General features: G+C 30.7%; 1 protein-coding gene across 2 annotated transcripts; it reads left to right on the forward strand.

Annotated features, from left to right (window-relative positions):
• The first annotated feature begins 2,783 nt into the window (after positions 1-2,783).
• LOC112708961 (G patch domain-containing protein TGH) lies at positions 2,784-10,084 on the forward strand. 2 transcript variants are annotated; one of them, XR_003811389.2, is made up of 17 exons: positions 2,784-3,144; positions 3,589-3,679; positions 3,775-3,869; positions 4,330-4,433; positions 5,066-5,127; positions 5,203-5,277; positions 5,480-5,631; positions 5,732-5,807; positions 5,889-5,975; positions 6,105-6,182; positions 6,465-6,618; positions 6,854-7,340; positions 7,746-8,030; positions 8,105-8,233; positions 8,404-8,619; positions 8,701-9,667; positions 9,794-10,084. XR_003811389.2 is itself a non-coding variant. In XM_025760878.3 (16 exons), exons 1-16 carry the CDS (start codon positions 3,010-3,012, stop codon positions 9,508-9,510), a joined length of 3,036 nt encoding a protein of 1,011 aa, XP_025616663.1. In that variant the 5' UTR covers positions 2,784-3,009; the 3' UTR covers positions 9,511-10,084. The 2 variants fall into 2 exon arrangements, 1 of the variants encoding a protein (XP_025616663.1); XM_025760878.3 differs by having other exon boundaries at positions 8,701-10,084.
• The last annotated feature ends 5,382 nt before the right edge of the window (positions 10,085-15,466 follow it).

Below are 15,466 nucleotides of genomic sequence, written 5' to 3' on the forward strand. Positions count from 1 at the left end.
CAACAACTCTAACCATTTATTTCTAATATTGTCAATATTAAAATTTTAAAATTAAAAAATTATAAATCTTAATGTGTAAACCCTAAACTTAAAAACAACATTAATCACACATATGAAACTTAATTCCTCAACTGAAAATTTAATCCCTAAACTCTTATCCTAAAGCCTAATATATACATTCTTAACCCCCTAAATCCTCCATCTTAAACCATTAAACCCAAAAAACATCACTTCTGAATCTTAATATATAAAATCCTAAATATTTAAACCCAAAAGTCTATAACAATATTCCCTTAATCAGTTAATCACAAATAGTAACTAAATCTCACATCTAGAATCCAAATTTCTCAAATCTAACCCTAAACCTTCATGTATGCATTCCTAAACCCTTCACTCACTACATATACAACACCCTAAATTCAAATCCTAACTCCTCAACCCTAAAACATAACCAACCCTATCCTATAGGGTATATAAGTCCATAACCCTAAAATCTTATCGTAATATAACCCTAACTTCTAAATCTTAAATTCTCTTCCTTTAAGCCTAAGGTCTACATATTCTTAACTACTTAACATTAAACAATTCTAACTCTGACTCTAAATCTTTAACTATACATTTTGGCAAACCCTAACCCTCAACCTTTTCACACAAATTCTTCTTATGTTCACTATAAATTAATTTTCTATATGTTAACTAAAAATTTATCCCTATATTATAAATTTAAAATTCACTTTAATTTTATAAAAATAATTTCGCATCACACTATAATAATTCATAATAAATCAATTTAATTTTAAAGAATATTTCTAATTCTATTATAAATCTACAGTGATTCTAATTACAACTCGTATAAACAATTATACATTAGTTTTTTTATTTCTTTTCCATTAATCAGACTACATTACCAACATTATATTAACTACATCGCATCTCAATTTATATTTTGGCTCAGAGCATAATTTACTAACAAATTTTTTGTATGTATCTTATTATTAGCATCATCACACCCAATAAAAGATTGTTCTTTTTTTAATGTGAGAGTGAGATAATACATATTTTATAATGTCACAGATAAGTAACGCTTTCACCAATAAATTCTGGTTCAAGAACCCTTAAAACGTTACTTTTTTTTTAATGAAACTTTTTTCTTCCCTTCAATGCAAATTTTATCCCAAGTTACGTTACCTAGCCCAACTTTCTATTTGGCCCGTTCTCTTCTAGTACAACCAATTTTGTTGATATTCAAGCTAAATATCAAATTAAAAATCTCAGGTTCACATTCTAACCAAAAAAATAATATTCGGTCTACAAAAACTTTAACAAAACCACCTATGGTCCACACCTCTCCAAACAAAATGCTACGGTTCACTAGATACATAATTAATTAATATTATAATTACCTTGCTATCCTCAACTGATTAGCATCATTTGTCACGTTAATCCTCTGTAATTGTGGGACTTGCAACCGATCCCTCATACTTCAACTTGTTCTGGTCCAATCTTCTTGACCCATTATCAAGACATGTTTTTGCATTCATGACTGACACGTGTACTCAGTAGGTGCTGAAGCATCTCTTGCTCAACACCGTAGATTTGTCATAAGATTACTTTTTTTTTCACATGGTACATATTTAGTGTTAGTTTGGATTGGCTTTTTTGAGAGAAAAAGTACTTTTCTTAAAAAATAAAGTATTTTTATCTAATTTAAAGCCTATTTAGATATGTCTTTTAAAAAAATATTTTTTTATTAAAAAAAATTATTTACTTTTTCTAAAAACTAACAATATATTGCTTTAGAAAAAACAAAAATAAAAGACATTTTTAATACTTAAATTTTTTTTTAAAAAACCTATTCAAATGTGAAATAATTTTTGTCTATTAAAAAATATTTTTTAAAAAAATAAAAAAATAAATAATTTTTTTAAAAGCCAATCCAAACTGATCTTTAATATCTTATACTTTTATAAATTATTAATGTACAAATTATTTAAATAAATACCATACCTATAAAATTAAAATAAAGATTTTTTTGTTATCTATGATATTTTCCAACTTGATAAATCAAGAACTAATAGTCACAAATTAAAACTCTATTCAAGATCTGTTGGCTGTCATTTATAAAAAGGTTTTTGTATTTACATATTACATCCAAAACTCCCTATATTTGCTTAACAATAATCTTTAGATATTCCAAAACAAAATATTTTAAAAGGAGAACTAAATAATTTTTTTTTTCAAATTATACCCTAAAACACACACTCCTTTTCCTTTTCATGGGTTCTTTTTTTTTTATTTGAATCAATAGAAAACCTTTTCTTCTATATCTATATGAATGGATATTATTTATGTGATTATGCACCTTTCGAATAGGAATTCATTTTTCTCTAACAAGACAAACATAGTTATCATTAGACCAAGACTTTATCCGTGCAATAAGACCTTTTTTTTTCCGTATTTTCAATTAAAACATTTTTATAAATTTTTTATCAATAGATTGGACAACCCCCAATCTATTAGATACACAACACACCCACACACTTCTCACATTTTTACAACATTTTTTCTCAATTGTAATCTCCCTAGACCTTTGAAGTGGGAAAGGAGAGATATGTCATGTGAGCTAAGACTCATAGGCAAAACATTTTTATAATTAAAACCTTTTTAATTTCAACTTAATTCAGTCCGGGCCTGAAGCCCAAAAACTATTATGGTGGGCCCATTTTCACAGAATGTTGACGGTGTTTTTGTCCAACAAATGAAATGAAGGCCTTCAGCAACATGGGTGCTCCTCATGTGCGTGTAACACACTATGCTTCCCTCCCCATTCTACACTCCTCAATCATCTTCATCGCTCAGCAAATCAAAATCAACCGAAGCCCGTAGAAGAAAACTACCACCTTCCGAACAAAACCCTAATGCGTGTTCCCCGTTCATTATTAATTAACAGCATTGGATTATTAATCTCGCCATAATCTCTTTCCCAATAATAAATAACACATAGAAAAAATGGATTCGGATGAAGAAGATTTTGTGTTCTACGGAACGCCCATAGAGCGTGAAGAAGAGTTAACTAGCCGCAAAAAGAAGGCCATTGCTGAGTCCTCTGGTCAACTTCGAACACTTCCAGCTTGGAAGCAAGAGGTATTGCGAAATTCTGTTATGTGTTATGTGCTCAACACCAATTTCTGTTCATCATGGGTGCTTTTCTAGAAATTGTTGAAAATATAGGAGGGGAAATGTGGAATCTAGCTTATAGAACAAAGTTATTTGCATTTTTATTAAGGATCAGATTGAATTTGCTATATTTTATAGCTGGTTTATTGAGGAATTCGCTATTATTCACTGTTTTAAGACTTCAAGTTCAAGTTCAACCTAGGAGTGCTTCACCCAAAGAAAATGGGAAATTTTCTTTTATAGGTTTTTAGTTTGCACTGTGAAGAGTACCTTACTATTGGCTTTTTCATGCACGATAGCAGTTCTTTTGTGATTGGCATTGTACAGTGCATTTTTGTTTTAAGTTAAAATCGGAAGAGTATGTGGATTATATGATTGAACACAACGCTGTTTTGATCTCATCATCTCCAGGTTAGAGATGAGGAAGGACGGAGAAGATTCCATGGTGCATTTACTGGAGGCTATTCGGCTGGGTACTATAATACAGTGGGCTCAAAGGAGGGTATAAGATTATTAATAGACTTATGCTGCTTCTGTTATAGATTTGAACTTTTGTAGGTGGATTATGGGTGTTTAACTTCATGAATGATTGTGCAGGGTGGACTCCTCAGACTTTCAGATCCTCCAGGAAGAACAGAGCTGAGTTCAAAGAGCAGAACATATTAAATTTTCTAGATGAAGATGAGAAAGCTGTGCGTTGAACATTACTGTGCCAATATAATCGTGTCTTTATTATTTTCAACTATTCGTATCTATATGTTGAAAATTTCGATGTTAACCAATTGTGAATTTGTGGTACTTCTAAGGCTGTGTTGATGTATGTAGTAAAGTGATATCATGGCATTATAGCCATCTGTAATTATTTCAAAATGATAAGGGAGAAATGTGTATTTCACATTCAGTATTATCATACTTTTAGGAGTTGCCCATATCCTTCTATAGTGTAAAGGATTGTTGACCAAAAACTGTTTTATAAAAACATCGATAACATCATTAACCCAATAATGCCGTGTCAATTTTGTAGATTAAGTCAACTAGGCTGATTGTTGATTAGATTTGGCGACAGAGGCTTCGAGATCCTTTAGCAGTGTTTTCTATTTCCCCACTTTATTTCTTTCATTCAATTAATTTTACCCTTTGCATGTATTACAGGAATTGGATGGTTGGTTTTTGGGGACATCTTCACAGTTTGACACATTTGGTTTTACTGCTGCTGAAATTGCTCGGAAACAAGCTGAGAAAGAGCAGAAGCAGAGGTTTTTTCTTCTAAATTATTTTTTTTGTTTTTTTTCCCTTCTCTATAATTGCTCTGATTGTTTTATGATGCATAAATGTCAGTTAGATTCTTGATAAAAAAGAAATATCTGCATTTGTTCTTGCTGTTTTTAAATCTTTTCTTTACCCAAAGTAATATTATACTAATCTAGTGTGAATATAAATGCCCTTACTTCTTTTTGGAACTTTAGTGTGTACATTATCTATCTATATAGTTTTATTCTTTGTTTGGTCAGAGTATACGAAACAAATAGGAAGAAGAAGATAGGCTTATGTATCATTTTTTCATGTTTCAAGAAAAAATAGTGCTCTCTTTTTTTGTTGTTGGTGAGGTCATAGTTTAACTTCTGCTCCCCTGAAATTTGACATAGTTGCTTATTTCCATAGTTTAAAGGATTCAAAATCTTGAAAAGTTTATGTCTTCGCCCTTGATTCCTTGATGCACACTCTAATGAAAAACCCCGTGTCATTGTTTTATGTTTCATCAATCTGATGGATGCTGAGCTATCATTCTATAATTTGGGAGTCAAATTTGTTATGCATAAATTTTCCCCATTTAAAATAACTTTCTCCCCTGAAATTGAACTTGTTTATATTGTCCTTCTCATTGTAGGCCATCTGTTATTCCTGGACCTGCTCCTGATGAACTAATTCAACCAGCTACAGAGTCTATTGGTCTGTATCACGTGATTTTAGTAGAATCTTGGTTAAAAATAATCTATTTCTTATCTCCTTCATGTTATTTTGTAGGGGTAAAACTACTATTGAAGATGGGATGGAGGCGTGGTCGCTCAATTAAGGATTCCCATGCTGATGCACTCTATGGTATGTATTGGCGATTTTTGGGTTTATTTATTTATTACTGTTGTGTTGTTTGTAGTATTGTATGGAAGGCTACACTCCTGGGTTGCATGAGTAGTTTATTCTGCAATTTTCTTTGTCTTTGTCTTCAATGTAGTTGTGTGAGGTCTGTCTAAATAACTAGGCTGCTAAGTTATCTCAATTAATAATTGTACTGTCTGTGAAGATGCCAGACGACAGGCCAGGAGAGCTTTCTTAGCATTTTCCTCAGATGATCCAAAAGTCAAAACTAGTGAGTCTGAGCAGAACAAGGATGATGTTGAAACTTTTCTTGAGCAGTCTACTAATGACGATGTTCAGTCTTCTAAGAGCACACCAGTGAGAAAAGTTTCCTTGCTAGTCACGTATACATGATTTATATCTTTCTTGTGTGATAATTTATATTGATAGTTAGCATATGTGTTACATCTATCTTTAGGTTTTTGTGCTCAACCCAAAGCAAGACCTGTATGGCTTAGGTTTTGATCCTTATAAACATGCTCCTGAGTTTAGAGGTATGTTCTTTCTTGTTCTATATGTTTCACCTGCTGGTTGCTGGAATTGACACCTAGCTGTACTTTATATGTTGTTTACAGAGAAAAAACGATCACGCTTATCCAGCAAGGGGGGTCCTGGGTATAGCAAAAACATGTCCACAAGGAACAGTCTTTTCAGTCTAAAGTGTAAGATACTTAATATTTGGTAATCCATTATCTAATTTGCCATTTACTAATCTCTGTAATATGTTGATCACAAAATCTTGCTCAGCATTGATTTGTTTTAACTATCAGCTTCCATTTATCACTTATCAGCAGGAAAGTCAGCCCCTGGTTTTGGAATAGGAGCACTTGAGGAACTCGATGCTGAGGATGAGGATGTCTATGCCACTGGTTAGTAGTTCTAACTTTTCAAGCTATTGATGAAAATTATTTAACTGAGGGATTCTCTTTGTGCTGCCTTCTCACTATCAAATGAGCTTTTAGCTTTTCATGTTTTAGATTAGGTTCGGGTTAAGGTTCTTTGCCACCCCCCATAGACATGTGTTTTTGTGTTAATTTTTTAATAAGAAATAAATTTGAGGTTAGCTTTGAGGCGTATAAAATATTTCTCATATGGAAATATGAAGGAAATAGGCAAAAGGTTAACTTGATTTAGCATAATGCGTTTTTTAGGTTTTGAATTTGAAGATACATATGTTCAAGAAGTTGAAGAACCTTCAACGTTGAGGTTGGAAAATCAGAAAAAGAAGGATCAGAAGGATCAGAAGGACCATGATAATCTACCTGGTTTTAGAGTTGCATCCAATACTGACTATCAAATGGAAAGGTTAGTGAAGCAATTTTTTGCCAAACTATAATGCTGATATGTTTATTATTATTTTTTAGTTCTTTATTATATCTTTGTTGTGTCACTTTTGTAATGCTTAGTGTCTATAATCCAATATCTTAATTATTTGTAACTCTTTTTGGGGTGTGAGTCTTAGGTCAATTTTGCCCGTCTTTTTATATTGTTTTCATAATATGATTCCACTGGTAACCTTGGCGTATAAATTGTATTTTAGATTTGAGGCTCCTCCAATTCCCAAGGATTTTGTGCCTCGCCATTCATTTTCCGGGCCTCTTGAGATTAATCACAAGAACTATGATCTACCTCCTCCAGATATTCCACCTCCTGAGGATAGCAACCTAAAAATATTGATTGAGGGGGTTGCAAATCTGGTTGCTAGATGTGGTAAATTATATGAGGATATATCTAGAGAAAAGAATCAGTCAAATCCGTTGTTTAGTTTTCTCTCTGGTGGTACTGGCCATGATTATTATGCAAGGAAACTGTGGGAGGCACAACAGAAATGCAAAGACAAAACTAAGCCACTTTTGGATGGGAAGGTTTCTTCTGATGTAAAGAGGCTGACAGCTGAGAGCCGAGGCCAGATCTTAGGGGAAAAACCTCTAGAAAGAAGCTTGCAAGATTCATCATCTTCTGTTGCTTCCACAGATGTTCATCTCCAGTTTAATCTTACGGATACATTTACAAAGTCTGAACCATTTGTAAGTAGCACAATTTTTCTGATTTAAACTCCTAATTTGATTGTTAGGGAATCTATTCTATTTTGCTTCTAGTAGTTTGGTTGGTTAACCAGGTGGCTTCTGGTTTGGTTTGACCTTTTCTGTTAATATTAATTCATTCACCGGGATATTAACAATAAGGGTCTCAAATAGTTGAACCTTCTTATCAGGCTATTGGCATAATGTTCACTGCCATGCCGTTAGGCTAGAGGTTATGTTGGTTTTCTGTGTGAATTCTACCAAGACCTATCATGTGATTTTGTTGTGTGTCTTCTCTCTCATGGATAGTCCCATATCCCTTCACTGGGTTGTAACTTGTAAACCTTTTATTATAGCTTAGAAAAGACATGGGTTTTTATTCAAATTTATTCCTGATTTTTGAACCAGGGTGAGTTACCAGATGTTGAAAAGCCTTTCAAGCATGATCCTGCAAAACAAGATAGATTTGAGCAGTTTCTCAAAGACAAATATAGAGGGGGTTTACGATCTACTAAATCAAGCCTAGCTGGTGATATGTCAGAGGCTGCTCGTGCTCGAGAGAGACTAGATTTTGAGGCTGCAGCTGAGGCAATATTAAAAGGAAAGCAGGGAAAGGAAAGCAATCTTGGCATTCCATCTTCCATGGATTTCATCACAGGTGGTCTTATGCAGTTTACTTCTGGAGAAGCAGAGGTATGACTAAGGTGATGTTCCTTTCATTTCATTCCCTGTAGTTTTGGCTGAAGTTATTTTATCATGTCCAATAGCCAAAGAAAGATCTGCAAAGTGAAGATTTGGCGCAGAAGAAGAAGTACCCTAGAAGGGAAGAATTTCAATGGCGCCCTTCAGCACTTCTCTGCAAACGCTTTGATCTCATTGATCCTTACATGGGGAAGGTACACAATTTATGTATACTCTTCTATTAATTTTCTTGTTTGATTTTTAAAACTTTTTCCCTTTTTTCTGTTTTTTAATAACAAATTCCATGCCAAGTATTTAAATTTATGTTCGGAACTTCCAAAGCATGTTTCAAGATTAGACATGTTCTTTCATTGCACTTTTGCAGCCGGCGCCTGCCCCGCGGAGTAGGAGCAAGTTGGATTCATTGATTTTCACATCAGACTCAGCCAAAGGCGCCAAAATAGAAGAGCCTGTTCTTTCTAAGAACATATCGTATGTGCAACAATCAGCTAATCAAGACATAACGAAAAGTACTGCTGAAAGCGAAACTGAAGGGGATGTGGAAGTTGAAAACATTGAAAGGCCAGTTGATCTGTACAAGGTAATACGCTACTTGTTTGTTATATCTTATATGATGTCTCACTTCACGCTTCATGTTCCTGACAAATTTATACATATGCAGGCTATTTTCTCTGATGATTCAGATGATGGAGGTGAAGACCCTAATCATCTTAAGAAAGTGGAGAATCAAGAAAAGAAAGCTGAAGTAGCCAATACAGCATTGAGCCGTTTGATTGCTGGTGACTTTCTAGAATCATTGGGTAAAGAACTAGGGCTTGAGGTTCCTCCTGATATGCCTTACCCCTCACAAAAATTCAGGAATACTGCTTCTCAGGAAGAAAATATCAACGAACATTCAAGAACAAACACTCTAAAGGTTGAACACAACAGTGAGATGCCACCAAATCATGGTTTGCCATCTGATCAGGACACTGTATATGAGGGTGGACCCTCAAAAGGTGACGTCATTCATGCAAATATGCTTGAGAGTGGTAGCACAAAAATCAATGCTACTGGAATCTATGACAGTAAATCCGGTAAGTCCAATGGGGAGAGCTATAAAGATGACATGAAAATCAAATCGCCTTTACCCCGGGAACAAGATCATAGCAGTGGTTCATCTTCAGAAGAGGAAAGGAAGAGAAAACGCTCAGGTAAGTCTAGCAGGGATAAACATGAAGAATACAGGAAAACTAAAACTCTTTCAACACACCGCCGAGACTATAGCAGTGGTTCTTCATCTGAAGAGGAAAGCAGTAGAAAACGTTCCAGGCATCATCGACATAGGAGGCGTACAGAAAGCGATCCATCCAGTGACGATGAAAGGGATCGACATGGTTCAAGGTCAAAAGAGAGAAAGAAAGGGTCTTCTCGAGAGAAAAGCAGTCGGAGTAGAAAACGCTCAAAACATCACAAGCACAGAAGACATTAATCTCCAAGTAGATTGTCTCATTATAGCGCAGATAAGGACAATGCACATTCAAAAAGGGAGAAAAAGTGTAGGGGATGAGCTAGTAGTGCATATCTTATTTTTCAAGAACTTCCTGGAATTATGGTAGACCAGACACTGCCATTTCTGTATTGAAAAGGTGTTCAAAGTTTTGGTATTGATGATGATGCTGTCTTGTGCAGTCTCTAGCAATGCACATATTTTGCTGGCTCAAACTCGAGGCTTATTTTATTACTAATAGTTTTTTTTTCCTTTTTTTCACCAGTGTGAAGGAATGCTGCTCAGTGCTTTGATTAAATTTTCCTGAATCATCCCTTCACGAATGTACTATGTATATAGTTCAATGTTGGCCGGTCTCAGAACTCCTTGGTCTCAGGGTTTTGATTTATAAGCTAGCTGAAAGCATTATTCACAAAACTCAGCTTCATGCAAATCATGCATGGCAGCTTCCTAAAATAAACAATTTAAAAAGGGAACCTTTCCTTTTCCCCCTGGATCTCACGTTTTGTAAAATATTTTCTTTTAATAATTAAGGGTTTTAATATTTGTTTAAGAAGATTACTGATGGGGTGATCAGAGATCCGCAGGTGATGCTGCCGACAAAAACATCGGAATTTGCTAATTGACAGTTTAATTGCAAACCGTATCTTGATGTACTTGGCGCTTGCAAGTTGCAACCGATAACGGTTAAAATCTGATTGCAATGTCGTCTTGTAATTAAACAATTGGTCAGAACTGCTAGAATAACTTACCACGTGCACGCTGCGCATATATAGGTTTCTTAATTGCTATGGTTAAAGTTTCAGTAATTTGGAATCTTATAGTTCGATCCTTCTCATTAAAGATTGAAGGATTTAACTATGCATTATTTCATTAATTAAAGTGTCTTTAACAAGTTAGGTCCCAAAATGGTTTATGAGACTGTTATCGTGTATTAAAATTGTCGCTAAAATTTCAATTGCACTATTGACTTTTTTTGAGTTTAGCAACACTGTACTATATTAGTGTGTTAATATAGGTTGATGACGTAGATCGTTAGTGACATGTATCACTTTATGGTCTGGTCGTTGTAATAATATGATGATGAATTGATCTGTGATACGTGACATACTCACATAGACAGTTGTGCCATATGTCACAATTCTATTCATTTACATGTCATGTTTGTATCATATATCATAATATTATCGTCTATGTGTCATCTGTTATGTTATTATTGTAGATGTATCAAATTAGTCCATGAACTTGCACACTAAATGACTCATTTTAGTCCCTTAAATCGAATATGATCCACCAAATTAACTCTTTCACTATTTTTTTATTTTTTTATAAATTTAAAATTCTCAATACCTTTAAATGTATTAGTTTTAATTTAATTTTTTTATATATTTAAATACAAATACTTTTGTTTAATATTTTTAAAATTTTAGTTTTAATCATATAAATTTTTTTCATAATAATTTAATACTAATAATTACATAATATAGGCTAATTTTTCATATAATAAAAAAAATTACACACACTCACTTTAGATAAAATTAATAATAAAAATATTATTTTTATATTAAATTTAATTATTATTTATTTTTGTATAAATATATATAATTTAATTTAATTTTAATATAATTTTATATTTTAATATATATTTTATACTAATAATTAATTTTAATATAAACCTAACATATTAGGATTGATATGGCAACAAGGTGTTGTGCCTATGATATGATTTTGAGGCCAATTCCCAAATAACAACATATCCTGATTGTGCCATGCCATGCCTCATGAACCATGCATGATAAATGTGTGACATATAGAAGATTCATAAATTCAAAGTCAGCATTAATGATGCTCAGATCAATTTTGAGACATTGTTTAAAGACTTGGAATATGGTGGTTGGGGATGTCACGCTTTGTAAGTTGTAACCCTAATTATTGTGACATTGCTCTACCTCTATGTCCATCTCTCAGCTACCCTATTTTAATGTCGTACGTGAATAAACATGTAACATTATTATGATAAAATTATTATTTTTTTAAAAAAATTAATAATTAAATAAAATAATAAAAAACCATGAGAGTTTTAATTATTATTGTCAAAAAATAAAAAATATTAGTTATTGAGTTAATATTTAAATTAATTCTAAAAATAATAATTATGTTTTAATTTAATTTTTTAAATTTTAATTTATTTTTAATTTTTTAATTTTGTATTTGTGATTTACGTTAGTCCTGATTTTATTTTCATCACAAATCGTCAACAACGTACTAAAACAGACTAATTATTACCATATTGGATTAAGATTAGAGATTTAGGGTTTTAAGTATTTTGTAAGAAATAAATTAAGATAAAAAATTTTAATTATTATTTTAAATAAAAATTAAAAAATCTAACAAAATAGTTGTAAGTTCATCTCAGATAACCAAATTAAATAAATTAAAATTTTAAAAGATCTAAAATATAGGTATAACTTCAAAAACTAATTTAATTATTAACTAATTAGTTATTGTGTCTTTGCGTGCGTGACTTTATTATATAAAAAATCTTAGGATTTATTTATTTTGTATTTTTAGTACCCATGTTAAGATTATAAAATTAAAATTTTTATTAAAAATATAATAAATTTAAACTTTTAATATAATTATTTTATATTTATTAAATAAAAATATTTAAAATTTTTTATTAATAATAAACTTATCATGTGGTCTAAACCCAAAACCTTAATAAATAATAGCTATAATGATGCATCTCTAAAATTTTAAAATGAATTCAAAGCGGATATATATATATATATCACTCAAAAAAGTATAAAATTTGTAATTCAGTCAAAAGCGTGTATATAGTAAATTTGAAAAAAAAAAATCAGTTAATGATTAACTAATATAAATTTTAAACGTACAATTTTTCAATTTTTATATACGAAATTTGTGTCAACACATTATTAACTGAACTAAATTTGGGCGTGTGAGGTATAATATAATATACAATAATTTTTATTTTTGGGGTACACTACTTTTATCAACCACCTTCAGCCATCTTTTGTTTATTTTATTTTTTTATAATTCCCAATTCTGAAATGTTCTTTCTTACCAAATCTTTAACTCATATTCCTAATTTTACTCCTATTCCTGATATTTTCAATAAATTATTTATTGAATTAAGTTAATCAAAATATGAAATTTCATTTCGAATTTGACTCTAAAAAATTTATTCTCTAATTATATATTGCATTAATAAAAAATAAATCAACGTACTGCTCACCAATAATTATATATCAGATAAAATATTAAATTTTGAGTTTAAAATTTATGATTTAGAATTTAAAATTTAAAAATTGTATTTAGAATTTAAGATTTAAATTTTAGAATTTAAAATTTAAGAATTAATTTATAATTTAATATTTAAAATTTATAATTTATAGTTAAGAGTTTAGAAAATTAGGATTTTAAGCCTTTTTTATTTACATTATTTTTGTTGTAAATAAAATACAAAAATCTCTACCTCTTCAAATTTAAGAGCTATTACCATTTAAATAACTTAAAAATTTAAGCTAAAATTTCTGGTCAGACAATTCTCATAAAATACGAAATTTTTAGATTCATGCTTATGCGTTTATATGTTTAGATATAGGTTATATTCGACGAGCAGGTGCCTATGAGAGCATCTTTAATAAAGTGTTTTTAAAATATTATATACTTTTGATATTTTTAGAAAATAAATTAATTTAAAATTAAAATTTATATTAGAATTGATTTGTAAAATAAAACTAATATCACCTTAAAAATATAGTATTTTTTTATGGAGAATTAATAAATTTTGTCATTCGTATAATTATTTTGATGAAATAATTAAAAATAATATAAAATTTTAATTAAATTAAAACTAAGTATTGAAAAAAATTATACTTTTAATTTTAAATAATTATTTATGGCATATAGTCCCACGCATATTTTTATAGAACCCAAAATGAAACTGAAATTAAAACTAGCATTAGAGATGCTCTGAATATCTAAATAGAAATTATTTATATACACTACTAAAAAATTTATTTTTAGTGGCTATATTTATTTTGCTTTTAATAATAATAATAAAATGGGCTATGCTACACATTCAAGCATTTTTCCATCTAAGTTTTATCTAAGTAGGTCCAATATCAATAAAAATCACTCTCGTTAAAAGAGCGTTATATATTACACGCACGCTTTATCTTCTTCTCCTCTTTTGTGCTTCTTCTTCTTTTTCCCTGCACTTCTTTTTCTTCTTCTTCTTTCAAATACACGCATACGTTATCTTCTTCTTCTTTCAAATTCACGTATACCTCCTCTTCTTCCTCCTTCTCTTCCTTCACACACACAAATTCTTCTTCTTTTTCTTCTCCTCCTCATTCGTCTTCTCTTTCGTTATTGTCATCACCAACAACACAAACATTATTTTTTCAATTGAATTGAATGGAATGGAATTGCTAAATTGAATTGAATTGAATTGATATTCTCTAAATTATAGATAGAGGTGTTTCGAATTTGATTTTATATAATGAATTATGTTTCGTTCAGTCAGTACTATACAATTATTCCATCATGAGTACATGTTCAGTTCATTATGCAGAAAGCTGTTTGAATTTGATTTTATAGAATGGATTATGTTTCGTTCACTCAGTACTATACAATTGTTTCACCATAAATACGTGTTCAGTTCATTATACAGAAAGCTGTTTGAATTTGATTTTATATAATGGATTATGTTTCGTTCACTCAATACTATACAATTGTTTCATCATGAATATTGTGTTCAGTTCATTATGCAGAAAGCTGTTTGAATTTGATTTTATATAATTGATTATGTTTCATTCACTCAGTACTATACAATTGTTTCACCATGAGTATATGTTCGGTTTATTATGCAGCTGTTCGAATTTGAATTTATATAATGGATAATGTTCCATTCATTTAGTACTATACAATTATTTCACCATAATAACATGTTCGGTTCATTTATGTTCTGCACAATTCAAAACTCTTTCTCCTCACCTTCTACTACTTCTTCACCAGAGAGAGAAGGAGGAAAAGACAAAAAAATATAATAGCAACAACAACAAAAGAATGACGATAGGGAGAAAACACGTGAAGAAGAAGGAACGTGAAAAAGAAGGAGGAGAATAAAGAGGAAGAGGAACGCGAAGAAGAAGGCGAAGAAGAAGACGCTCCAGCGTAAACGAGCGTGGGAAGAAGAAGGGCGGGAGAAGAAGAAGAAGAAGAAACGCGGGGAGAAGAGAAGAAGAAGAAGAGAAGAAACGTAAAGAAAAAAAATAAACGAAAAAAATGCGTGACTTAAAATCGTTTGGATGAATTTGGATGCCAAAATTACTTGGATGTAGAGACTATCTATAATAAAAATAACTGCTTTGTCGTTAAGAGATTTTAGCAGACATTTATATAATTAACGGTAAAAAAATTTTTAACAACCGTAAAAAGTATATAATTACTATTATGATATATAATAATAACAATAACTATATAATTATTACAAAAATATAAATTAAATAAAATATATAATAAATATTAGGTTTAATTATTCTGCAAGTCCCTATAGTTTCACCGAATTTTCAATTAGGTCCCTATACTTTTTTTCTTTTCAATTAGGTCCCTATACGTTAATTTTTTTTCAATTTAGTCCTTGTTAATTAAAAAAATGTTAGTGAATTGTGAAATTACTTTTATACCCCTAGGGATTTAATTGAAAAGAAAAAAAATATAGGACCTAATTGAAAATTTAGAGAAATTATAAATATTCAATGAAAGATATTCCTATAATCCCTATTTAATAATTCTACGACATAAAAAATATTTCTATAATCCCTTTTATTTTATCACTATCATTTTTTTCTTATTTATATACAAATTGTACTAAAAATACCGTCTCTTTATTTTTTTTTTACTTTCA

The sequence above is a fragment of the Arachis hypogaea genome, chromosome 1 (assembly GCF_003086295.3).
Source record: "Arachis hypogaea cultivar Tifrunner chromosome 1, arahy.Tifrunner.gnm2.J5K5, whole genome shotgun sequence".
In the NCBI taxonomy this organism is placed as follows: Eukaryota; Viridiplantae; Streptophyta; class Magnoliopsida; order Fabales; family Fabaceae; genus Arachis; species Arachis hypogaea.

What these genes read in the sequence shown, in the direction of transcription:
- LOC112708961 (XM_025760878.3), top strand. Translation starts at nt 3,010, where the DNA reads ATGGATTCGGATGAAGAAGATTTTGTGTTCTACGGAACGCCCATAGAG. An exon ending in TTCCAGCTTGGAAGCAAGAG is followed by an intron (nt 3,145 to 3,588) that starts GTATTGCGAAAT and finishes CATCATCTCCAG; the next exon opens with GTTAGAGATGAGGAAGGACG. An exon ending in TAGATGAAGATGAGAAAGCT is followed by an intron (nt 3,870 to 4,329) that starts GTGCGTTGAACA and finishes CATGTATTACAG; the next exon opens with GAATTGGATGGTTGGTTTTT.